The sequence below is a fragment of the Mesoplodon bidens genome (assembly GCF_964165515.1).
Source record: "Mesoplodon bidens genome assembly, chromosome: 10".
Lineage (NCBI taxonomy): Eukaryota > Metazoa > Chordata > Mammalia > Artiodactyla > Ziphiidae > Mesoplodon > Mesoplodon bidens.
This window is the reverse complement of record NC_138172.1, coordinates 76,000,379-76,028,366: the sequence shown is the minus strand read 5'-3', so window position 1 is coordinate 76,028,366 and position 27,988 is coordinate 76,000,379. Positions and strand designations below refer to the sequence as shown.

Here is a 27,988-nt window from a genome sequence, read left to right as displayed (position 1 = left end):
TATTTATTTATTTATGGCTGCATTGGGTCTTTGTTGCTGTGCGCGGGTTCTCACTGTGGTGGCTTCTGTTGTTGCGGAGCACGGACTCTAGGCGTGCGGGCTTCAGTAGCTGTGGCTCGAAGGCTCTAGGGCACAGGGTCAGTAGTTGTGACGCACGGGCTTTGTTGCTCTGCGGCATGTGGGATCTTCCTGGACCAGGGATCGAACCCGTGCCTCCTGCATTGGCAGGCAGATTCTTAACCACTGCGCCACCAGGGAAGCCCTTAACTTAGATAATAATTTTAAAATTAGAATTAAATGTTTATAATGCACATAGCACAGTTCCTGTACTGCCTAAGAACAAATTAGGTACTTAATAAATTATTACTACTAAGATTTTTTATTAACTCTCCTTCTAGTCATTAAAATCATTGCTTATCCATTTCAATTGGAAAAGAATACAGAAGCCTACAAATCTAGGGAAGTTATTTGAAGTATCTGAAGTTATGTAGTTACTTAGTGGCCAGAACTGGAGTCCGGATTTCCTATCTCTTAATTCTTTCAGTCACAACATGGAGGATTCAGAGAGGATCTTTGAGGTTATCCGTGGCTGACAAATATGGTTGCAAGCAGAGCTGTTCTTTCCTAGCCTAACCTCGTATCTGGCCCGATAACTAGTGTGTGATAGACAAATGGATAGAAAGACAAATAAATCTTAGGCCAAGTGATAACTTACCCTAAGATTTTGCCTCTTCATCACATAGCTTTTAACTCCTATATGTACTATGCATTCGTTTATTTATTCTCAGAAAGGAAGGATCCAGAGATTTAGCCAGAATCCAAAAGAAAGAGGTGCAGTAGAAGTGTGGTTAAAATGAAACACCTTCAGGATGCTAATGATTGTGCAGTCATTGAATTGATTTTGCTTTACTTTTGAAACCTTTTCGAACTTTAGAGAAATCTTTCTGCTGAATTTACCTGGGCCCCAGCCAATTGCGGGGGTTATTGACTTCATCTAGCTCAATTTATTTATATTTTAGATGGGAAAACTGAAAACAGTCAAGGGGAAATGGATTGCCAACATTTACCAAACATTTATAAATTGCCTATTGGGGGAATGGTGGTCCTGGACCTAGAGATATTATTCAGAAGGAAGTTGGGAGGTGAGAGCATTAGGTAACTAACTGGTTGAGGAAGATAAAGAAACTTGTTCACAAGTACAATTACGATACTGTAAACTGAGCGTGTAAGTTCCATGCCTAGGTTAGGTAATAACACTATTGTATGAAGATAATCATAGATCTTTTATTTTTTTGGAAAATTATTTTGAAGTCTGTATTTTAAAGGAGAAAGTGCTGCATCCCATAAAGAATCAAGAATTTCTCATAATTTGAGTATAGTACTATATTAGAATTCTCCAGAAAAACAGAACCAATAGGATACGTGTGTGTGTGTGTGTGTGTGTGTGTGTGTGTGTGTGTGTGTGTGTGTGTGTACAGATAGATAGATTTATTATAAGGAACTGGCTCGCATGGCTTTGGAGGCAGAGAATCCCAAGTTCTGTAGTTGGCAAGCCAGAGACTCAGGAGAGACAGAATGTAGTTCGAGCCCAAATCCAAAAACCTGAGAACCAAGAGACGGTTTAGTCCAAGTCAAAAGGCTGGAAAGGTCTATGTCCCAGTTCAAGGCAGTCAGGCAGAAGGACTTCCCTCTTATTCAGCCTTTTTGTTCCATTCACCTCTTCCATTGATTGGCTGAGGCCCACTAACATTAGCAGGAGCCGGTGGTGGGGAGCGGCAATCTGCTTTACTCAGCCTAGGGATTCAAATCTTAATCTCATCCAGAAATACCTTCACAATCACACTCAGAATTAACATTTGACCACATGTCTGGGCACCCTGTAACCCAGTCAAGTTGACATATAAAATTAACTGTCACAAGTACACAAAGGCTTAAGATAGAACTGAAATGATTGGAGCTTAAATGTAGAATAATGACAGAAAAACAAGAAATATAATGAAGAGGATGAAGGTATACGGAAAAACATCTGTGAGCCAGTCAGTCTTTAAAGACCACACTGAAGTCAGTAACACTGAATTATCATAGATCCTGGAACAAGAATTGTGGACATATTTGAAGAAGATCATGTTAACACTTAATATAGGGTACATCATCATTTGGAGACATTGAAATTTAGAAAGCAGTAAGCAAAAAGCCCCAGAGGCCTACATTCAGATGAACACTGTGGAAGTAGAGAGCAAATTCAAGACCCTGAGCCAATTAAACCAGCAAAATCAACAGAAGTTGGTGAAAATAAAATAGAGAAAAAAAAATTGTTCGATTGTTAGTGTCATTGATAGAAATGAGAAATTGAGAAGAGATTTATTTGTGGGCTCAAAGATGTAAAGTTTAAAGTGTACCTTTTATGCTCAACCTGCAAATAAAGTATCATAAAGTATTTAAAATGCAAACATGATGAGTGTTAATATGCTAGGGGTAATTTTTTTCTTTGAAGCAGTTGTTACAAGTATAATATTATTTTTAATTTACTTTGAAAAATAGAAATAATATTTATCAGAAACAAATCAATGCTTTAAAAGAGTTCCTGTTGTAGAATAATGCTTTTAGCAAAGTATTTTACTGAGTTACAAATAAGTCTCTATAAAGTTACTATCATCATACCTTTATCCATATAGTTAAGAAAATTTGTATACCCATTCAACCAGTAATTGGTCTTAAAGGATTCCTCTGCTCTGTCAATTCTTGCATATTTTATAAATGCAATTAAATGTATACTACTTTCATTGTAATAAAAAATCATAAAATGTACTATCATTTCATGTCATTTTAGTTACTGCCAGAAATACTTGACTTGCTGCAGTGAATAATGAAGTACAACTTCCATTTATTTTCAGGGATTAAAAAAATTGAGGGGTTTCTTACAATATATTGATAGAATCAACGTTTTGTTTTGTTTTTTTTTTTGGAACACTGAAGGTATTAGAAATATTTCTTGATTTTGGTTTCCTGGTTCTAGTATTGTTTTCACACTGAGTGCACCGGTCCTGAGCTCAGCCTCCTGTGGAACTGGACTGCCAAGCTGCTAACTTGCTTTTTAAGCTTACGATGTTAAAGAGAAGTTTCTTTAGTCTTTTTGGTAATTGTAGACAAAAGTTCTAGAAGTTAGCCAGTGGGCAATACACACTTCAGTGTCATCACTGTAGTTAGTTAAGAAGCTTGCCCTCCTCACTTTGTAGAGAAGAGGAAGTGAGAGTGTGAAGGAGGTGATTTTGGAGTGTGGGACTCGTAGGGGCCAGACGGGCTTGCTGTGCAGTAACACAATGATAACTTTCAGCCCTGAGGACTCACTACGTGGGAGTCCAAGGCATACTGGAGAGTGCCAGCAGTGCCAGTGCTAGTGAGGGTACTAGGTTGGGTGAGGGAAATTAGTAAATAAGGTAGATGAAAGCTAAAGTTTTCCTGCTATTTATGGCAACATAACTGTGACATAAATTCCAGATCTCTACAATAGTTGTGTACTGGTTTCGAAAAGGTGTTTTAAAATGGCTAACTCTTCTATGTGTTTATTTTTCCATTTTCTTCTTTTTTTTCCTACTGAATGTGTTTATACGTTGACATTTTGGAGAGTGTTATAAATACAGATTATTTACATGTATTGTGGATAAACAGTTGATTTATTGGGAAGACAATTTAGGGAGGTATACTTATCCTGGTCCTTTCTTAACATGAGTAAAATTACTTATATCTGTATAGTATTTTAGAGTTTTCAAATCATCACCATCCTCCATTTAAGAAAATAAAAAGTTACTTGAGAGTGCGGCCTCCTGGTTCTCTGTGTCCAGACAAATGGATACTGAGCCCATATTCTTCTCCACATTGATTATGTGTATTTTATTCTGTCATAGAAATGTTTTTGTTTGAAAAAACACATGTACACATATTTCCCTGACATTCTTCAAGTTTTTAGAAAAATATGTTCACATTTTTCCCACTGAAAACTTAGTTTCTTTCTGGGTAGATATATCATCTTTTTAAAAACCTTTCCCCCAAGATTTCTTTTTAAATGGTTCACAGTTAAATTTAAATTTCTATATTTAGGTAGAATTATGTTTATATACCAACCACCAGTATCCAGGAAATTCAGTGGTAAGGCTGACACATAGGGAGTTTATAGTCTATTTTGTAGTCTGTGTATTTAGACAAGGTTTGAAGCTTACTTAGCAAAATCTCTTGACCATTCAGAATTTCTTTAGTATAAATGCACTATTTGATTTCTTATACTTGTTAAGATAACAGTGTGTCATTTTTTAAAGATTAGTTCTTAGGAATATGTGTTAGATTTATTCCTTTCAAAGAAAGATGCATTCAGGAACAGCTTTTATATGTAAATATTTTTATAATATTGGATAGAGTTGGTTTGGTGCAATCACCATGGTTTGATCAAATTTGGAAGAAGTTACAGGCACATTTTTGTAGTGTTTTCTCCAGCATCTTTATTTTTTTCAGCTGGATGTATCTTATGTTGCTTCTAACTAATCAAAATAAGAAACTGATTTTGCCTGTGCCAAAAAATAGAACTATCATTTTTCACATTCTTTTATTTTCCAGGTCATTTTCAAGTAAGATTGTGTTTCTAGGACTTCTGAATCCCAGAAAACTCTCAGCTTTGTAGATATAAGTGCCCAGATGAACATTTCAGGGGGAATCTAACTTTTCATGCAGTATGTTTTGTGTTGTGCATTCCAGATACAGTTAACTTTTTGTGTGTATGTGATTAGTGTGGAAAGAAATTAATGCAGTCCAGTATTATGATTTATGGACTGAATCCTTTGCCCACTGAAGACTTGCCAAAACTAAAACTATTTTTTTTCCTCTGGATATTAGAAACAGCTACTGTTTTTGTTGATCTTTTAAAGTTCTGAATGGGCCTATTTCAAATCATACCAGCATGGGAGCTCAGATTAATAATATACTTATTCAACTAGTGATACTGAGTGAAACCATTGCTCACATGGATATGAGGATAAAATTTCATAAAATTATTTTCAGGTGCATTAATGCATTTCTGGAAGCTGCATATGATTTTTCTTTTGCATGAAAGAAGTCAAGGATTTCTCTTTATTGTATCAGTTACAGGTGGGCGTATAAGTTAATTTAATTGCATTTTTTTATACCTTAAAACATAAGATATTTTGCTTTTAAAAGCAGTACTGTGATTGCTGGATTATTCCCAACGGTTTTTAACTCTTAGAATGTTTATCTCTCTTGAGACATCATGACTGTAGTATATTTAATTTAGATTATTGAGAAAAATTTCCTTTGTTGTTAGTTACAGCAAGCTGCTGAAGTTTCTCAGCTTCGGGGAGCAAGGGTAATCTCTGCTGAAGATCTTCTGTTTTTGATACGCAAAGATAAGGTAATATAAAATAATTTCATCATATTGAAATGCCAAGCTTGGTGATTAATTACACTTATGTAAGGAAGCTACCCTTTTATAGCTTTCACATTGGAATCGTAACTGTTGAACTAATATTTGAGTCCTCATAGTTTGCATAACAAAATGGTTTACTACAAAAGAATTTATTTTTTATTTTTACATGGACAAGGGTACTTATGTAAAAGTGTGCTGACAACTAATTCTCACTTATCCTTAAATATATATTTAGACATTTTCACTGCTACATGGTGTTCACTAGTTATTGACCAGGTGCTTTGTTTTGGTAACTGGGATATAACTAAGTGGCATATTTATTTTTCTTCTAATTTTATACAGGCTTTCATGGAATAGTTTTTTCACTTGAAATACAAAGTTTTTTCTGTGACACTGGTTAAAAGGAAAAAAAGCAAATCAATCAAGATGAATATCGTATAAGATAAATATACACCATAATATCTAGGTTTTTTAATAGATAAAGATCTATCTTTCTTACTCTTTGAACTCTGACATTAAAATATTTATGCTGGTATTTACATGTATAATTTTGTCATAACTATCTTCCAAGAGTAGCTAGTTTGAAAATATTTTGTGACATTTTGCATGTTTTTAATAAAATTTTCATCTAAAAGTTACATGTGGAAAAACTAACTGAATAACCACAGTGTGTTATGGTGGACTCTAACCCGAGTGAGCACGCAGTGCTGAGTTCCTAATGTTGCGTCTTTCATTTCTCCATTGTTTTCCCCTGGCATCTTAATTACATTTACCCATTTTTGTATGTTTGTGGCTCTGGTTTTTATCAGAAGGCATCCCATCTGACCTTCTGGATATCCTGGTTAACATTCTTGCTGTGATACCCAGTTACTTTATATCTTTATATCTTATATCTTTATATCTTATATCTTTATATCTTTATATCTTTCCTTCTATATCTTTCCTTTCCTTCTGACTGACTGAAGATTGACTAAACTTGGATGACTAAACTTTCTGCAGTGGGATTCAGAGATGTACAAACTGCACCTCGACCAGTCTACCATTAAATTTTATAAATTTTTAGTTCATTAACTCTTATATGGTATGAGGTCTATAAAGAGAAAAGAAATGTCTTCACTATCAAGAAGCTATACTCCGGTTTAGGAAATCTGTATGATTTAGTTGAAGAAGCATTTTGAGACTCACAGCATTTTAAGGTTGTGTGATTAGATTGGAGAGGCTGTAGGATTTGTTGAAGTGGAGGTTTCTGCCTAGCGTGAGACTCATGCCGCTATATGCAGCTATATGTAGAATGGAACTAACCAGGATGCAGGCTCAGTAATCAAGGCAAACTGTGATTAGTATGATGGCTCTGAAAGTGGATGGGAAGGAAGAATTCAGAGAGATGGTGAAGAGTACGAATGTTCAGGATTTAGTGACTTCATTAGGAAGACAGAGAAGTAGGCACCATATAGCAGTGGTGCTGTGAGGAAAGAGCCTGAAGGTGCCGTTGGCAGGAACAGGGACCTTGAGCCAAGATCCTTTACGAAGGCAGCTGGAGGGCAGTGGAGTTCGCATCAGTACTTTACAGAATATGTCCAGTCAGTTTTTCTTTTTCGACAGAGGTAAACAAGCCAGCACAAAAAAATAGTCCACATTGACACTTTTTCCTGCCTTTCGGGGAAGTCAAAGTTTTAAATCGTGTGGAAACTTCAGGAACATACACTGATTGTCAAAACCCTTCTACTGTCTAGAAGGACTGTTAATCAGAACCTTTTTAGCAACCAAGAGCCTAGCTGTAATATGATAAGTTGCTAGTATTCTCATCTTTCTCCTCAAAATAATAATTTTATTTATATGCTGGTGTGTTCCAAACAGAATTTAAAGTAGTTTACATGACTGTAATATAAGACAAAATAAAATCTAAAATACTGAATTTTCAGGAATCAGAGGAAAGAGAAAAAAAGGGTAGCAAACACCTATATACAGGTATATGTTTTTTTCTCTTAATAATTCTGGTTTATATTCAAGCAGAAGTCATTGACTGCCTGTTGTGTTTTCCATACTTCACTAGGCAGCTTCACTTATTTTCTCATTTATTCCTCTAAGGTAAGTACTTTCTTACTTTGTAAATAAGGAAACTGGGGTTCAGAGGTCATGTTCTACTTCTGGTCCTGCCGTAAGCTCCAGTTGTGAGACTATCTTTAACCTCGGTTTCCCTATATATAAAAAGGAGACGATTATATTTGTCTGTATCTCAGGGCTATTGAAAATTTCAAATAGAATGCATGTAAAAGAGCTTTGTAAAATACAGTTTATTTCAGCTGTCATTAGGAATCTTAAACATGAAGACCAGGAACCAGTAATAATCCATTCTAAGTGTAAGCATACAACAGATGACAAAGTATTATCAGTTACTTTTAAAGTTAAACAGTATTATAGTCTTCTAATAAACCTAAAGAAAGCCATCATTAAGACTCAACTATCATTCATCAGCTTTGAGTTTCATAAAAATATGTTCCTCAGATTACAGAATGTTTTCCAGAAATATAAAACATAAACCAACTCTTCTAAATAAAAGATTCTCAGAGAATTTAAAAAAAACAATAAAAAGGAGAGTGCTTGGCTTTTTAAAGCAGTTGTTACAAACTCCTTGTCTAGCTGTTTGTAAATCAATTAGAAAAATAAAATTTCGTTCTGAATGTGTACAAAATTCCATAAAGTCAGTATTTGCAGCATAGTGTAGAGAGTTTATCACAATCTTCAGAAGGAATTTAACCAAAAAAACCCAAAAAACAAAAATCATTGTGATTCTGGAGTATCTGGATACTTGCAAATGAAAAGTGCTTTTAAAAATGCTACTGTTGGGGCTTCCCTGGTGGTGCAATGGTTGAGAGTCCGCCTGCCGATGCAGGGGACACGGGTTCGTGCCCCGGTCCGGGAAGATCCCACATGCCTCGGAGCGGCTGGGCCCGTGAGCCATGGCCGCTGAGCCTGCGCGTCCGGAGTCTGTGCTGCGCAACGGGAGAGGCCACAACAGTGAGAGGCCCGCATACCGCAGGGAAAAAAAAAATGCTAGTGTTGTAGCTATTATGTTTAATTTGATGACTAAATTTTGTATTCACAGTACTATGCTGAGAATTGCTATATTCCCCCCCCTCAGTGATCCTGGGGTACACATTATTAAATTTAGTTATCGTAATAGTCTTTAATCAATAAAGCGAATGTATGTGTAAGGTTTTTTATTTACTTATTTCATATTTTTAATAGAAAAAACTTAGAAGACTGCTAAAATACATGTTTTTCCGAGACTACAAATCAAAGATTGTCAAAGGCATTGACGAGGATGATCTTCTGGAAGGTAACTTGAAGCAATAAACTAAAACCAATAGAACACATGTATGCTGATGACACATTTATACAATGTCAATGTAGATATTCCCATCAGAGTAGAATATATGTACTTCTGTTAAATAATGTAGCTTAGAAACTGTCCAGATATTTATATATAGTTGGCAGTTAAATCTTGTATTTTCCAATTATGTGACTTCAGAGTAATCTGGTATTTTAATTCTTTTTTTAATAAAATGACCTGCTTTACACCGGAATATCATGAAACTAAGAAAATTGTGTTGATTTAAAACATAATTGATTTTAGCAAGCATAATTTTTCTGTCCTGAATGAAGGGAGCCAGAACTATTATATTTTTGAAATTGACATGCATGGTTTTTTGTTAATTTATTATAGAAAGTATCTGATATGCTCTATAATGTAAAGTCACCTCATTTTAATGTGTTATTTCTGTGCTGTTTGAAATCTAACAAAAAGTCTGACACAGAGTGGGAAATTTTCCTTAGCTGATTTTCCAACTCAATTCCCCATTTTAGGATATTTAAGGAAAATATTTATGTTGCAAAATCAAATAGTGATAAGCTAAAAATAGATAATTACTAAATAATACTTATTAATCAAAATAAATATGTTGTATTTTTGAAGTAATTCATCTATTTTGTATTGAATATAGTCACTGCATAGTAGTATCCTTTGCTGGTAGATACACTGCTAAAGTAGCTAAACAAACTCTACTGTATTCAGAAGAATTCCAGAAAACTGCTCAAAATTGCTGAATCAAAAAAAAAAAAAACAAACTGAAGAGTTAACTAACTTTGAAAGAGAACCAGTTACTTTCATTGATCCTCAATAAGTCAGCAAGTGTAATGGCCATGCCAAAAAAAAATTCTGATCAAATGTCTAATCAGTGTTGTCTATTTAATATTCCTGCAGTTCTCATAGAATTTAACTCCAAATGAATTTAATGCTTCCCTTTATAGAGAGCATAAAGAATACAGACTTGGAGCAAAACAGACCTAAATTCCTATTAATCCCAGGTTCTCTGCTTTCTTTCTATGTGTCCTTGAGGGTCAGTTTTCTCATTTGTAAGTCATAAATTATACCACTGACCATGAGAGTTCAACATAATGTCTGAAAAGCACCAGATACATTCCCGCCACTGAATAAGTGATAGCTGTTAATACTGTGCTTCGAATACCAAGAAGCTCAGAGTAGTGAGACTAGTATTCAGTTTTACTAACACTGTCATATCAGTTTGATGCCCTCTCCTCCTTATTTATTTCAAACCTCCCCTCTTTATCATTTAAATTTTCTAATCTTGTGTGTCTCATATAAAGTTTTAAAATACAGTTGACCCTTGAACAATGCAGGGGTTAGGGGTGCCAACTGTCTGCACAGTCAAATCTGCCTTTAACTTTACAGTTGGCCCTCCATATATGCGGTTCCACGTCCCCAGATTCAACCAACCTCATAGAGTCACATAGTACTGTAGTACATATTTAATGAAAAAAAATTCATGTGTAAGTAGATACACGTGGTTCAAACCTGTGTTCTTCAAGGATTCACTGTAGTTGATATAACTTGTAAGGTAAAATACTCAGGTAAAATACATCTAATACTGAGATGGGAGTTCTAGAGTGGCCTTGGGAGGAACATGGTAGACTCTTCTCCCAGTGAAACACATTTAACTGGTGAACATTTTAAAAGTAATAGTTTAAAATCTTTAGAAATGGTCCTAAGGGCAGACAGCAAATGGAGAAACATATTCAAAAAAATCTACTAAATCTCTTTAAGAACAGTGAGAGTCTGTTGTGTTTGAGCCACAATATACTCCCCTCATTTCTCTCCTCCGCTCCCACCCTGCTGTCCCAGATCAAAATGATAGAAGCTTTACTCTGGGCAAATGTGTCCAAGAACCATGAGCACCTGCTTCTGTACCTCCCAATCTAGGGTGACAGTTTCACCCCAAGAGGGGCAGGAGATCAGCATCTCTCATCTCCTTCATCTCTGTGTTGCAGAACCTCTGTGCTAGGCAAGCACAGCTAAAAGGACTGGGCCTTCCTCTCATCTTCTAGTCATAGGGAAGCTCTACTACCCCAGATGGACCCTGCTTGCCGCATCCTGGCTTGCTCACACGGAATAAGCTTCACACCAGAAGAGACAAGCCTCGAAGACAAGGGGCTACCATCTCTGTCCAGATCCTCACTCTTAGATCCAGGAGAGTCTTTCAGGGAGAAGCTGCTTGCTATTCCCAACCCCAGCTCTAATACAAAAGTACAAAGATTCAGCCTGTAAGAGAGAGCCAGCCCTTAATAACAGAGAGCTCTGCAGCTCTCCCTATAGGGACTGACTATTTGGAAAAGAGCATTTGAAGTTCATGGCTAAGGGTGTTTTAAAGCAATGGAGATCCTGGTGGTGAGGAATTAAGGGGAAGCTGGTCACTCCGTGATACTAGTAACGACAAACAAAACAGTGCACCAGCTAAAAGTTTAACAAAGGAAAGAGATAGCTAAAAAGAGTCTTCCTGGAGTCAGAGCAAAACTTAAAGGCTGCAGAGTGACCTGAAATTATTTAGATCAATCTGTGGAGCAATTTATGCCCAAGAGTATTATCAAAACAATAGAACTGTCAGCCAGCAGTTAGTGGAAGATAACAGCTGTGTATCATACCAATAGAGTCACACCAGCCAGAAACTTAGTGGAGAGATCAGGAAAAGTGACAGGTAAAGAGAACTTGACTAAAACCACAGTCATCCCTGGTGATTGAGGAGACTGTTCACATGCTCAAGGCTGTACCCTCTGAGGAGCAACATCCAAGGCTGCACACCAAGAGGGAAAGAGACTTTACTGAATTAGCCCAGCCAAGTCACTAAACAAATAAACAACCAAACAAGCAAACAATAACAACAAGCCCCAGGAAGGAGAGGAAATTATTATCTAGAGTTGCTCCAATATATTACCTAAAATGTCCATTTTCAGCAACAACAACAAAATACTAGACATTCAAAAAACCAGATATGTATGATCCATAAAAATAGGAAGAATAAGCAGACAACACAAACTGCCTTCTAGGGGGTCCAGATGTTAGACTTAGCAGACAAAAACTTTAAATAGCTATTATAATTGGTGTTCAAAGAACTAAAAGAAACCATGTGTAAATAGCAAAAGGAAGGTATGGTTACTGTGTCTCACAAAATAGAGAGTATCAATTAAGAGATAGAAATGATAGAAACAGGTGGAAATTCTGGGGTTGAAAAGTACAATGACTGACATGAAAAATTCAGTAGAGGGGCCCAATGGTAACTTTGAACTGACAGAAGGAAGAATCAGTGAACTTGAAGACAGACTGTTAAAGATTATACAGTCTAGGGGCCTCCCTGGTGGTGCAGTGGTTGAGAGTCCGCCTGCCGATGCAGGGGATACGGGTTTGTGCCCCGGTCCGGGAGGATCCCATATGCCGCGGAGCGGCTGGGCCCGTGAGCCATGGCTGCTGAGCCTGCGCGTCCAGAGCCTGTGCTCCGCAACGGGAGAGGCCACAGCAGTGAGAGGCCCGCGTACCGCAAAAAAAAAAAAAAAAAAAAAAAAAAAAAAAAAAGATTATACAGTCTAAAGAACAAATAGAAAAAAGAATGAAGAAAAATTAATAGTGCTTCAGAAAAATATGAGACACCATTAAGTGAGCCAGCATATGCAATGGGACTACAGAAGGGAAGGAAAGAAAAAAAGGAGCAGAAAAAATATTCAAGGAAATAACGATGGAAAACTTCTCAACTTTGGTGAAAATTATTAACCACATCCAAACAGCTCAGCAAGCTCCAAGTAGGATAAACATATAGCGATCCACACTCAGACACATTCTAGTAGAAATGCTGAAAGACAAAGACAAAAAGAAAATCGTGAAAGGCAAGAGAAAATCACCTCATCAAATACAGTGGAACCTCAACAATATTAACAGCCGACTTCTCATTAACAATGCAGGTCAGATAGCAGTGGGATGACGAATTCCAAATGCTGAAAAGGAAAACTGTCAACAGCAAATATGTCAAGAAACATGTTCAGCAAAACTGTGTTTCAAAAATGAAGACAAAATAAAGATATTCTCAGATACACAAAAACTGGAGAATTTTTTTGCTAACAGACCCATATAAAAAATACAAAAGGAAGTTATTCTGGCTGAAAGCAAGTTGTACCAGACAATAATTTGAATCCACACTTAACACACCACACAGACAACAAAGAGTATCTATAAAAGTAATTATGTAGGTAAATATAAGAGAATATAGAATTGTGTTATTTATTTTCCTTTCTTCTCTTAATAGATTTAAAAGCAAGTGTATAAAACAAGATATATAATTGTAATATTATGTCTATAATATATAGATGTATAATATATTTGATAGTAGCAACATAATTGAGGTGGGTGGTAATAAAGCTGTATTGGAGTAGGGAGTGACAGGTTTTTTTTCACCCTAAGATGTTTGGGTTGTCTTTATTTGGTATAGGAGCACGTAATTTGTCACATTAAAAAATAATCTAGCTCTTCCTCACTAATTCACACTGATACTTTTGTGTATTAAACTGTATTAATTACCTTTTGCAATATTACATTCCTTCCTGACTTTTTGCAGTAACTTTCTCAGAGTTGTGTTTTGCTTTTAAATAAGTATGATAGTTTGATCTCTTATGAGAAAAAGAGTAAGATCTCATCCCATAGGTTTCAAATATATTGCCACAGTAGTGTACCTAGTATTTTCTTCTTTTAATTTCATGTCTCAATCCTGATGTTTTTTATTTATGTCTTTGTTTTTATTTATTTTCTTAATTAGGCTTGCTGTAGCAGGATTCTTTTTCCAAATCTGAGAGCCTTTCCTTTTTTTTTTTTTTTGTAAGGAATTTTAATCCATTCACACTTATTGTGCTAACTGATCATTTGGTTTTATTCTCTCAATCTTATTCATGACATAAATAGATGATTTAATTCTACATGACTTTTACTTTTGTTTTAGATGCAAGGATTCTCCTTATGAAGATTATTATGAGAGAATTCCAGTTCTGAATTTTATATGCAGTATTCAATACATATGATTGGGGCGGATGTAAACCTATTTAAGAACGTTTCTTTTTTCCTTCCCTTATCTTCATGAAGACAAATTGAGTGGCAGTAATAATGCGAACAAAAGACAAAAAATCGCTCAAGACTTTCTCAACTCCATTGACCAAACAGGAGAACTCTTGGCAATGTTTGAAGATGATGAAGTTGATGAAGTTAAACAAGAAAGAATGGAGGTATAGTACATGCTTCCCTTTTTAGGGTAATAGAATAACTGCAGTGCATATACTATTTGGTTCTATTCTTATGTTCTTTAAATGTGGTCTGAAATGTCCAAATCAGTGGTTTCATGTCTGAAGGCATCATTGTGTAGTGGAGTAACCCTGGAAAGGATGTCAAACTCTGCCTTCATAGCTGACTTTGGGAAACAACTTCAGTTTTCTGTTTCTTTGTTTCCTCCTTTGAATATGAGTAGGTTTCCCTAAGCTTCCTTCTGGATCTCACTTTTACTGATATTATTTTATTCCATAAAAGCTAGTTTATAATTAAATATTTACTTAGTTTTTGTACCAAACCATCCAGTTATCTTTGTGGACAAAGGTAACCCTTACTGCTTTTGTGTTGGCATATTGTGTGAAGAGCTATTTTTCCAGCTGTAGTTGCAGCCTCTGGTTGGACTCACCAGATAAGGTAGGATCCAGGGCAATTCCGTGCTTTATATCACTGTAAAACACAGTTAGTGACATGTGTTTGGGTTCCCTGGGTATGTTTTAACAATGAATATGAAAATTGTATGCCTTCTATTTACCCTAGCTTTCTATTCATAAAATGGTTCCCTTAAATACTTGTGGAAAAATAAAAGTAGTGATTGATTTCATCTGAGTGCCCTCCAAAATATAAGGCATTATTCTCTTATCATTCTTATTCTTATAATACTTTTACACGTAAAAAAACTAATCTCCATTTTTCCCCTTCTCTTTAATTTGGTCAAAAGAGGTAATTCCAGAGCTCCGAAAGATCGTGCTAAGTGCTGACTTTATCATAGTCTCTGTGCATGCTAAAAATATAATTATTTCATGTTAAATTTTGGAGGAAGTCCAATAGACATATATGCTTTATAAAATTTAACCACCTTCTTTAAAGAATTAGTATGCTTAGATCATGAACTGTGATCTAAAGGCAATGTTCTTCTTAGGTATCAATTACCTTAGAAATGTGTGGTTATCTTGGTTTGAGGCAACTGCAAATGATTTTAGTTCGCCTTGGGCCAAAAACATGCTAAGTTGTCCAAAGCAGATGATAAACATGTATTTCTGATGTCATTATGGCCTAAACAGGATATGATTGTTTCGTGGCATGGTTTCACTTATGATGCATTACACAGAGAGCAAATATTGTTTATGCTTTATTTTTTAAACACTTTTATATTATACAAATGGGCATTAAGAAAAAGTTATTAAGGAAGGACTCTACAGAAAACATTAGTAAAATTGAACAAGTAGCTTTTCAGTTTTGACGGGAAGATCTCTGTCAACCAAGCCTGTTGCCCGGAAGGGCATTTCACAGTCAAGGAGAAGAGAAGAAATGGAGTATGTTGTAACACTGAGCTCATAATAGCAGGCTACTGTAGGCCTGGAAGAGTGATGAGCCAGTAAGGTACAAGTTCAAGTGAATAAAATATTTGGAAGTGCAGGATAGAAAAAGCTTGGGAGCTTACGTGGTTTATATTTCTCTCCCCTGTAGTTATATTGTATATTATATAGTGGTAACCAGGATAATAAAATATCAATAGTTGATAAAAATAGTTACAAGAAAGTCAGCTTCACCTATACAATAAAAATTACATTGGCAGTTTCTCTGAGCTTTGTATCATAACTAAAATCTCTAACCAAGATAACAAAGAGTAGTTTTGAGATTCTGTTCATCCAAATAACAGAGTTTAAACTGGATAAAAAAATGCTGAACTTGTAGACATAACTATAGACAGTAAAAAGTGGAACCGTTAAGCACATAGGCCTTGCCTGCTTCTAATTTGACAGGTTATAGTTTCAAGCGTAAACCACAACTGTGGCAGTCCATATGAAACCACTTTGGACTCACAGACTGCAATCCCTTGCTTTTAAAGTGCAGTAGAATAATCAGTCCTGGCATCACTCAGTGATTTAATTTTCCTCTAAGCATCACTTACAGTTGTAGAAACTTTGTTTACTACCTTCTCCCCTAGAATGTATGAAAATGGTATAGACCTACCAACAAAGCTTGTTATTGGTTTTTTTTTTCTTTTTTTTTTCATTTAAATGTAATTTAGAAGAGAAGAAAATTTATAGATACAAGCTCGCTTGGGACCTAGATTTTTCTCAAAATATTGAGCAAGCATATGAAAAACTGAGTTCTTTCCCATTGTTTTCAGCTGATTTCTGTGTGTGCCTGGCTTTGTGTTTTACTCATAATTTACTTCATTAAGTATTATGTGATTTAAAATATAAAAAATGTCTGAATTTTTATATCCATTTCTACTTGCTAGTCCATTATCATATTAAGTTAACTAACGCTTACCCCATTTATTTTTCTCCAGCACCAAAATTTTAACACTTTGGTGTGTGTGTAGTAGAGATCTGTGATCCATGACCTCTGAAGACCCTTCTAAATTATCAAATAAAGATTAAATAATGTTCAGAATTGCTTTAGTGTATTTGAGGGACTGGGAAAGAGAAGCAGGGAAATGATAAGCATAATACATATAAATACTCACAACTCCCCTCCAACCACCCCTCAGACCCCCTAAACCCACCCCAGGATGACCCATGTGTGTTTGGCTGTTGATCCTGTTTCTTACATTCTAAGTTTCTGAGATCTAATCAACTAAATGTGACTGTGTCAACCAAAGGCCAAGGAAGGGTCACTAAAGCCTGCAGATAGCTTTGTGTTTTCTTGCCGGAGGACCTGTGGTCACTCACAGAAGAGCTTGCCTAAAACCCCACTGCTCTACTGTGAAGGAACTTGGAGAAGCTCAAGTTTGTCATTAATCAAGTAAAACATCTGGTCTACTGAACTTCTAGGTTTTGTGAAGAAGATGTAAATAAGGAGCGCCTAAAAAATTGGGTGAACTCTCTACCTTCTGACTAACCCTCAAACTGGTAAAATAAACAGGAGAACAAAGATTAGAGCTCACCAAAGAGCAGCCTTTAAACAGCTTAGGGTGCTGAAAATCCCCAGTGACTGTTTATCTTGTGTTTTTAAGTTAGAGGCCTAATCCTGGAATCTAGAGAAAAAGCAGAATGGAATACATAAAATGTAAGGCAGCCTAAAAATTGTTTATTTGACTGAAAGTTGAGTAAGATCCCAGGTGATCATCTGAATTTAACCTGAAGTGACTAGTCATAGATTTTTAAATACAAAGTTTCTCATAAAGGTTGAATGATCACAGAAATCAGGTATACCATTCAGTTATGCTCCAAGTGTAATAAGCTTATGATCCCTGGGGGTTTTGAGTCCTAGTGTCATCGTTTTTGGAGCTAAGTAGACTGGAAACCTCGTTGAGAGAGGTGGATGACTATAGAAGTTCTCCATCTTCTCCTGTTTATGAAATGTGATAGTTCAACACTTCCCCTTTTCTATCTGTCATGGTTTTTTTAGTTATAAAGTAAAATAACAAGCCTTCAAGACTGAGCTGAAATATAATATCTTAGATTTATCATAAAAAGGCTAATTCCAATAAGATAAATGTTTACAAATACCAAAAAAATTGAAAAGATTGAGTTAAAAAACTGAAACCCAGAACAAAGTTTAAAATATACATATATATGGGATTAAGAAATGCAGAATTTATATACTATAGAGATATAGTTTATATACATATATACATTCATGATATATATAAATATGCATATATATTTACACACATGCATATACTATGCCTACATGTGTGTATGTATGTATCTTCCAAAACCCCTCCCACCCACAGCAGCTGATAGGATGACATGCCCTGATTGGCTTAGCCTAAGTCATATGCTCCATCTCCAAAGAGGGTACAGTTAACCTCTGTAAAAGCATGAATCCCTGAAGCTTTAGGAAGAAGGAATGGATGCTGGAAAGGCAGCCACGAAGGTTGTTAAGTGTAAAGTACCTCTATTTTATGTGTAACAATTCAGAGTGGTGCATCACAATCTTGACTCTCTGCTCAGATCTCTGGGAAGTTTTCCCTAAGAGACAGCATGTTAGAATGAGTAGAAATCATTTTCTTTGGATTCAGGCAAACCATCCATCCATCCTTTCACTCTTTAATTCATTCAGCATTTATTTGAGGTGCTTTTGTAAATCAGTCACTATTTCTAGGTCCTGAGGTTATGACTATAAAAAAGGCAAAATATGGTTTCTGCCCTCACAATCCTTTAGTAGTAACTGGCAAATCAAAAGGTAACTAAGTACTCTGGTGAAGGGAATACAAGCCCAATAAATGGTTGCCATTTTTATTATTATTACTATATTTGATCTTGAACTTTGAACCCTCTAGGTGGATTATTGGTTGTGTGATGGAGCCATGTATATTCTATTTCACTTGCTATTTTATTTGAAATTTTGTTTATCCTGAAGTAAAGCACATTACATTTTCAAGAAATTTTTTATTATTAACTTCAGACAGGTCCATAGAATTAACTTCAGTGTGGTTTGCTGAAGAGGGCACAGAACAGAAAAATGAGAAGTAGGCTCCATTTTAAAACGTGAAATAGTGTAATATGTCAGGATTAGTTTCTGAAAGAGATTCAAGAGAACACATCAGTATGTCTTTTTTATTCTTTTGAAAGTAACTTCTGTTCAGATAATTTAAAAATTCTCTATGAAATCATTCCTCGGGGAATATTAGTAGAAATACCACCCAAAACCTTTGGTAATTCTAGCTACACAGAGCAGAATTAATGTAATTTAGTATATGTTTTTCTGGCCTAGAAACTGCAGAACAGGGAGTGTTACGTGACTTTAGGAGAACCCAAAGTTTGGTGTAATGTGTAGCTCTGAAACTGACTTCCAACTCTATCAAACTACTTTTTATCCATACCTTCTGATTATGTAATGGTAGAGATCTGTATATTCATTGCCATAAAACATCTGGAGAAGATATTTTTCAATTAATGACATGAAAAGTAAGTTACAGATCTTATGAAAATAGAACATTCCCTAACTCTTACCCAGGTACTTATCATTCTATAGCTTAACACATCAGATGTGACAGATGGTTCTCAAGGGATTCTTTTAGGCTTTTCTTAACCATGTGAACTCTGGGCTCTTAACCGTGTGAACTGAGGGTAGAGTCAGACTTCTGCTTTGCTTAGAGCGCCCCACACACCAGGTGTGAAGCTAGAAGTGGTTGGGTGGTGGTGGTAGTAGTTTAATCAATCTCTTGGGTTATGCTTTGCTATAGAAAAATTTTAGAGCAAGATCAGTCAAATAACTACCATCTTTATGATAAAAAATTTAGTATCACTTCCATTTTTGTCTTCCACCCTCAGACCCATTTAGAATTTTTTACTGTTTAGTGTGGGTGAAATTTAAAAGATTCTTCTCCCTGCCCTTCCCCGAGTCTATTGAGGAGTAAAATACGTGGTAACAGCATTGAAGCAGTACTCATAGTAGTCATATTTCCTTTAATCCAAATCAGGGCTTATGATCCGATGTCCACAAGTATCTTTTGTTATGGAGACAGGCATATTTTAAATCAGGCCTTGGTAGTAAAATATAGGAACAGTGATTGCTATTCACTTCCACCTTCCCCACCGAGGAGTTTCAGCTACAGTAAAGTAGAGAATCATTTCTATGGTGAAGATGTGCACCAGTACTGCAAATTGATCATCCGTGTCTCCCAGCGCTGATGTGCCGGCGTGGGCTTTACTGCGCTGCACTGGTCAGTCTTGCTAAGTGGATATTCGACTAACACATCTGAATATACTGTCCAGTTAAGTTTTTAATAGAATCCATCAATATTTTCTTTCTCAAGTAATTTCAATTTGTCCTTTTGAAAATGAAACCCTTCTCTTTTAAAAGATACATTTCAAGGGTTTTCTCGGAGATCACTCCACCAGCTTGTTTATAAAACACCTTGGTGGGGAAGAGTTTTAAAATATCATCGAGGGGCTTCCCTGGTGGCGCAGTGGTTGAGAGTCCGCCTGCCGATGCAGGAGACACGGGTTCGTGCCCCGCTCCGGGAAGATCCCACATGCCGCGGAGCAGCTGGGCCCGTGAGCCATGGCCGCTGAGCCTGCGCGTCCGGAGCCTGTGCTCTGCAACGGGAGAGGCCACAACAGTGAGAGGCCCGCATAACGCAAAAAAAAAAAAAAAAAAAAAAAAAAATCATCGAATTTCACAACGCCACAGGATTGACCACTAATTTACATTTAATGTTTGTAGTTCTCAAGTTGTGGCTGTTGTAATAACCAAAATGTTTTTTCCCCTGAATATTTTGTAGATTATGTTTCCCGATTCTTTCTCCTTCACCCACATTCCCCACAGTAGACGGGCAGATTGTTGTTACATAGTCTGGCCTTTTTTTATCTTATTGGTTTAATCTCCACAAGTTAGTCCTTCTAAATATGAAAATAAATTTATTCTGTGGGAAGAGTTTTGTCTTTTTAACGCTATCACTTCTTTAGTGGCATTAACAGATCATTAATTGTTTGGTATAGATAATTTCCCTCTATCCCTTAATTTATTTGCTGCCTTAAGATCAGCTCTTATTGTTCACCACTTTATGGTAAATCATGCAAATCAGGCTGCTTAATGCAATTAGACTTATTCTTAGCTCATTGTATTCCTCATTTAGAATTCTGGAGTAGGCTGTAAATATTTAGTGATCCATGTAATCTGTTGCATGTGGATGTCTGTTGGAAACTCTCCTTTTCATAAGCATTGGTCCGAAGGACAGATCAGGTGCTGCCAGGCTTCTGCTTTTCATGACTCTCCATTTTCTACAGTAGAAACTTAAGTCCTTAACACATTATTCATGCATCTTTCATGATCTGGCCCCAACAGACTTTTTCATCTTCATCTCCCACCATTCCTGCTCCCCCCGTATTACCTCCCAAAAGACACATGTACACACACACACACACACACACACACACACACACACAACCACCACCACCACCACCACACACGATTTAAGGAACCCCCTCGGACTTATAGTTCCCTAAATAGGCATTCAGCTTTTCTTCCCTTCCCCTGAACTTTCTCCATCTGGCAACATCTCAGTTCTGATATTTTAGTATATGACAGATTGTAACTAGTAGTTTTTTCTTAGTTTGACTTACTAAATAAGGTCCTTGAAAGCATGCACTTATTTTATTTACTTTCATATCTTCTGTGCCCATCACAGTGCCTTGAACATTACAAACTTTCATTAAATATTTGTCCAAATATGGTGAATAAAATAGGTGATATATGCAAATATTATTAATCCTGTCCTTTGGATGATCTGAATTTTTTTTCTCTTTTGCTTAAAGAATGCAGTTTTTTGGGTGTATAAAGTTAGTCTTTTCTTCTGATTCACGTAGGATTACAAAGAAAGCTATATAGATTTTTATGAAATTTTTGTCCGGAGCTCTTCAACACATCTTTTACAGGTGCTTTCCAGTTGCTAATGGTTTTCATTGCTTGAATAACTTCCTGTTCAAATTAGAGTAGTGGCTTTTCCACAGTTCTAGCTGTAGAAGTTCTCCTAACCACACTGCTTCAGTATTGACCTGCAGTGTTCCAGATCTGTCTACAGGCTGATACTGAGCATCAGTTCTAATTTCAATTAGCAGACTTTTTTTTCAAATGGACCAATACCATATGTGACTATTGGTTCATTCTCTCTAGTTACCAATTCAGAACATTCGGCAGTAAATGTTAAACACTTTTCCTTGTGTATTTGCTATTATAAGATTGTATGATTTAGCATCTTCAAATAATAACATATGCTTATTCACTTCTCTGATCCATTAAATATCTCCTCTGGGCAATTCTTTTAGTTATTGGTTGATTTCTACTTAGAAAATATCAATAGTTTGAATTTGCATATGCCTTAGGTTACTGTTGAATTTTTTGTGGCGTGGAAATTTTGCATTTCCATTCATTCTACTTCATACAATAGGAAACTGTTTTTTCACTCAGTCCTTCTAACACTAAGGAACAATTGACCAACAAATCACCAGATTCACAAAAGTTACTTTTGCATTTATCTGCCTCATCTACTATATTGATCAGACTGTGGACTTGAATTTAATATTCAATTCAAATTAATATTACATTCATCATTAATTTTTACCATCACTACTTTGGCTATTATATTCATTTACAAAGGGAAGTGTTTTGCCATACTCCCACAGTTAATAACATAGCCATGTAATGAACTTTTTAAAGTGTGGTATTTAATTTTAAAGTGACCAAGTAATAAGTATTAACAACTTGGGCATTTTATCCTACTCTTTAAAAATATTTGTTAAATATTATTTTAAATGCCGTTACTTTTTTAAATTTTTTATTCTTTTGATTTCCATTCTTTTGAAAATTTTAATATATCTTAGACACTCATCATTACACAAATCAATCAACAGATTGTTAATTCTATTAAAATTTTGTAAAAAGTCTGAACCAGAATAGGTCTTTATCATTCCTCATGTTGAGTATGGTTAGCTGCTGCATCTCTCAGATGAGTCTAATATCATTTGCTTAGATCAGTGGTTCCCAGTCACATGGGGAGTTTTGTTTTTTTTTAATTGGAGTATAGTTGATTTACAATGTTGTGTTAGTTTCAGGTGTACAGCAAAGTAGATCTGTTACACATATACATATATCCACTCTTTTGGGATTGACATATACACACTACTGTATATAAAATAGATAACTAATAAGGACTTACTGTATAGCACAGGGAACTCTTGGCAATACTTTGTAATGGCCTATATGGGAAAAGAATTTAAATTTTAAAAGTCCTTTTAAAAGTTCTTGAAGAAAAGCCATCTATTTCTTTTAGTAATTCTGCACCTTAAATAGAAGACAGCCATTAATAGTGGGTTTATTGACCTGCTCTCAAATATGGAGAAGCTGTAAGTACAGAAGTGACCACCTTTGGGAAGACATACTGTGGAAAAATCCAAAATCACTGAGGTAATTGTTTTAATTTTGAAAAAATATCTTATTATTTAAAAGCTCTAGCAGAGCTTTTAAATAATTTAAAATTAGACTTTATTTACCAAAATTCAGTACGTACAGAAATATCTCAAAATACTGCTGTATTCCTTTGTTATATCTGTAGAAATTATCCAAGTGAGGGAGAGACTGAAAGAGGACTAAGAAGAGAGGGAGGGAGGGAGGGAGGGAGAAAGAGAGAGAGTGAGAGAGAGAGAAGGAAAGAGGAAGAAAGAAAGAATTGAAACCTTTTTCCCTAGACGGTATCTCTGTGTAAAGTTCTATTATCCATCTGGGTTTAGCAGGGAAGATATTTGAATCTTGGAAGACTTGTTCCTTGTAGCCCTACAATAAGTTCATTACAATCAATAAAATAAAATAGCCTAATGTAAGACAGTTATCACTCTTCATTTAAAAAAAAAAAGGCTTCAAGTGAAATTTTTGGGAATTTCCCCCATCCTCTTAAGCAGTTCTTTTTTGTGGGGGGGGGGGGCTGTGAATGCGGGTTCTTAGTTCTCCGACCAGGGATTGAACCCGTGCCCCCTGCATTGAGAGCACAGAGTCTTAACCACTGGACTGCCAGGGAAGTCCCTTAAGCAGTTCTTATTGATAATCCATCATATGTTTTTTGTTTGTTTGTTTGTTTTTTATTATTTTTGGCTGCATTGGGTCTTCGTTGCTGTGCGCTGGCTTTCTCTAGTTTCTCTAGTTGCGGCCAGTGGGGGTGCAGCGAGTGCGGTGCGGTGTGCGGGCTTCTCATTGTGGTGGCTTCTTCTGTTGCGGAGCACGGGCTCTAGGGCACGCAGGCTTCAGTAAGTTGTGGCGCGCGGGCTCCAGAGCACAGGCTCAGTAGCTGTGACTCACGGGCTTAGTTGCTCTACGGCATGTGGGATCTTCCCAGACCAGGTCTCAAACCCGTGTCCCATGCATTGGCAGGCGGCTTCTTAACCACTGCGCCACCAGGGAAGCCCCATCATATAGTTTTGAAGTAGAAAATGTAGTACATCATTTGTATAATTAAATATTGCTTAAACTTTTCCTGTGACTCATAGAAACTCATCATTTAATTTATTGTAACCAAAGAGTGATTAGGTATCTTGATGGCCTGGATATTATTTCTTTGGGCTATCGGTCATCTCAAACTCATCAACTCTTCTACAAAATTCTTCTAATAGTACACCTTGGTATTTATTTTAAATCCTTCCATCCACTTGTGTGGGACTTGGGTACTTTCATATGTAATGACTATAGGCCAGCTGGTTATATTCAGGAGTTATTCAAAGAATTGTGGATTCTCTGAGGCAAGAAAATTTATAACTCACTTTAATACACTTTAATAATATTGAACCTCATCTCTCAATCTACCCCCTTCCTTCCCAGAAACCAAACCAAAGCTGTGGGGGCGGCGGTGGAAATCGCATTTTATTTAACCTAGAAAATGTTTTTGTTTAAATTGTACCTAGGATTATTTAATGTTCACTTGGGTGTGGAGAAATAGACTATATTAGTGGGAACACAAGTTGATACATAGCTTTCTGGAGAAAAGTGTAGCAATATCTATCAAACACATTAATAAAAAAACCCTATGTGCCTTTGATCCAGAAATTGCCTTTCTAGGTACTATACTAAGGATATAATTGAACAGAGACTTTTTTGAAAAATCAAATGTATTCATTGTTTATTTATAGTAAAATTTTTGTTTAACAATGGAAATATTAACGTTGTAAAGTTTCTTCTTAGCATAGCTTTTGCTATAGCCCATAGCTTTTAACAATACATAATACTTCTATGATTTAAATACTGTTTTGTAAATATTCTCTAGAATTGCCCTTTAGCCTAATTTATGTAAGAGAATATTTGACATATATGGGTATATATTTTCCAGGCTGGATGTCTTGTCTGTTTCAGCCTCTATTGGGTGTTTTAGTTGTTTTATTGCATAGTAGTCAGATTGTTAGCTATATTCTTTTTAGTGTTAGGAATTCATTAGAACTTACTAGGTATCCTATCCTAATATGTTGCAACTTTTTGTAAATGACTCATTGACAGGCTAGGGAGATGTTTATGTATCTATTAGATCATTATTATTAATAGTATTCACTTGCTTTTCATCTTCTTTCTTAAAAGTAAGCCTTTTATTGCTGTGATGTATTTGTAAATATCTCCTTTAATGTCCCACCATTTTTCTTGTATATAGTCCAGTTCTCCTACATTAGGAGGGAGAAGTTCAAGAGTTTTTCTTCATTGTTGATAGACTCTTCATCAGTAGAAACTGGTTCTCTTGGTCCAGTGAATACCAGGCTTGCTATATCTTTACCTGTCTTTACTGTTAATCTTTCTGAACCAATTAGTTTGGGTGTAACTGTCGTTAATAGTATATTAAGATTATTTCCTTTAATTTCTTTCAATTGCTGACATTACCCTATTTACCTTTATTTACATAGCACACATGTTGTTTTTTCTTTTTATTATTTTTTAATTTAATTTTTATTTTATATTGGAGCATAGTTGATTTAAAACGTTGTGTTAGTTTCAGGTGTACAGCAAAGTGATTCAGTTATACATATACATATATCCATTCTTTTTCAGATTCTTTTTTTTTACTTCTTTTTCTTTTCCCTATAATTTTTTTTCACACACACACACTGTATTTTATTTTTACAAGAGATAAATAAACTGACACCAAGCATTGTAAATGTATGACCACAACAAAAGCAACAATGATTGCAATTACCAAACACGAAACACACTTATACTATGTCATAATATTGACATTCAGTCCAGTAATCCTCCACTGTAACAGCTCCTTTACTCTGCAGTGAAAATTGATTTGTATATTTTTTGCTGCTGAGTCCTTGTGGGATTTTTTTTTTTATTCAAACAGAAAGTCACAAAAATTATAATCATCCTCATCAGTTCACTCAGTCCCATGTAATTAATTTTTTTTATCTTGATCTTTTGTTAACACTTTTATGAATTCATCAGTTTTCCATTAGAGTTCTGAAAATGCTTATTCATTCAGTTCAGAAGTATAGTCAGTTACCAGAAACCTGTAGTTGTCAGAGTCTTTTCCATGAATTCTTTGAAGATGAAACCCTTTTATAAGAACATTTTTGCAAAAGCATCAGAGTACACCCAGAACTGTCTGTAAATGACAAAAGACTTTAAAATGACCATGGTTAAAGATTTGATGAAAGTTCATAATAATGTAGTTGACAAGGAAATTTAGTTATTTCTAAGATATATATTTTAAAGTAATAACTAGAATTATGACTTATTATACCAGAACATATAAGATTTTTAGAAATTTCATGTAATGTCTGAAACATTTATATTAACATATTTCCATACAAATAACCCAAAGAAAGTTCAGTATTAGTTGGGTGTTTGTTTGTTTGTTTGTTTGTTTGTACTGCAGGTTCTTATCAGTCATCAATTTTATATTCATCAGTGTATACATGTCAATCCCAATTGCCCAATTCAGCACACCACCATCCCCACCCCACTGCGATTTTCCCCCCTTGGTGTCCATACATTTGTTCTCTACATCTGTGTCTCAACTTCTGCCCTGCAAACTGGTTCATCTGGACCACTTTTCTAGGTTCCACATACATGCATTAATATACGATATTTGTTTTTCTCTTTCTGACTTACTTCACTCTGTATGACAGTCTCTAGATCCATCCACGTCTCAACAAATTACTCAATTTTGTTCCTTTTTATGGCTGAGTAATATTCCATTGTATATATGTACCACAACTTCATTATCCATTCGTCTGTCGATGGGCATTTAGGTTGCTTCCATGAACTGGCTATTGTAAATAGTGCTGCAGTGAACATTGGGGTGCATGTGTCTTTTTGAATTATGGTTTTCTCTGGGAACATGCCCAGTAGTGGGATTGCTGGATCATATGGTAATTCTATTTTTAGTTTATGTTTTTATCTTACTGTATTACTCTGCTTTTTTTGCTTCCTTGCCCATTTCCATTAATTTTTTTAAACTGTAGTTTCAGAATTAACTTGTAGTTAAATCTTTCAATGGTTATTTTTAAATTCTGAGGAATCATAAATCTATATGTCTTAGTTTATGAACCTTAAAAATGAATTCGGTTTTTGTTTTGTTTTGTTTTGTTTTGTTTGGCAATACTGCGCTGCATGTGGGTTCTTAGTTCCCTGACCAGGGATCAAACCCATGCCCCCTGCAGTGGGAGTGTGGCGTCTTAGCCACTGGACCACCAGGGAAGTCCTTATTTTATTTTGTTATGCCAGCTACTGTACTAGATCATGGGGACATAAAGTAGTGTTCACAGTGCAGTTGTTTTCTTGACAGGACTTGTAATATACCAGAGAAGTAGACATAGTAGTAATAACAACAGAGTCCTATGCGGTACATGCCACACAGTGCCAGACACTGTTCTAAATCCTAACATAGACATCAGCTCACGTCACAGTCTACTCATGAGGTCGATTCTGTTATTATTCCCTTTTTGCAATGAGGACCCTAAGGCACTTGCCGAAGGTCACAGTTACAAAGCAAAAGTGCTGGGAAGGAAAACTCATGGGTACCAGCACTATCTGGAAAAGGAAAATAGCAGGAAAGTGTCCTATTTCTTCCAACCTGGAAAAATGTATCTGGAAGACATTGAGTTATATGGTATATGATTACTAGCCTCCCTAGCTTCAAGGCAAAGAAAGTTATTTTGTTTTACTTTTGCTTTTCTTTGGCCATTTCAGGTAATGTCTGAACAGAATCACACATTTTAAAAGATAACAGATTTTTTTCATATTTGTTTTAAAAATGTGAAACCTCATTATCTTAAATCCACAATTTTCAAAGCCATAGTTGATAAGAGATTACTGTTTCTTCTTTCAAAATTTTTAAAAACGCATGCAGGGCCAAGGACACTCAGTTATTTACATACTTATGTGAATCAGATTGCTTACCTCTTAATCATTAGCTGAAAGGGTCTTTCTTTAAAGACATTTAAAGGTCAGCAAAGAGAATAGGTAAAGTA

At 35.7% G+C, this 27,988-nt stretch overlaps 1 protein-coding gene across 8 annotated transcripts in view; it reads left to right on the top strand.

Annotated features, from left to right (window-relative positions):
- The window catches only part of SUPT3H (SPT3 homolog, SAGA and STAGA complex component), a 441,549-nt gene that overhangs the window by 284,892 nt on the left and 128,669 nt on the right, over window positions 1–27,988 (top strand). For 7 of the 8 annotated variants that reach the window (XM_081246855.1, XM_081246852.1, XM_081246856.1 and 4 more), the window contains 3 exons: window positions 5,330–5,416; window positions 8,681–8,771; window positions 13,908–14,047. In XM_081246855.1, the coding sequence (XP_081102981.1) occupies window positions 5,330–5,416; window positions 8,681–8,771; window positions 13,908–14,047 (318 nt within the window). The remainder of the gene's footprint in view (window positions 1–5,329; window positions 5,417–8,680; window positions 8,772–13,907; window positions 14,048–27,988) is intronic. The other variant, XM_081246857.1, reaches the window with a different exon arrangement.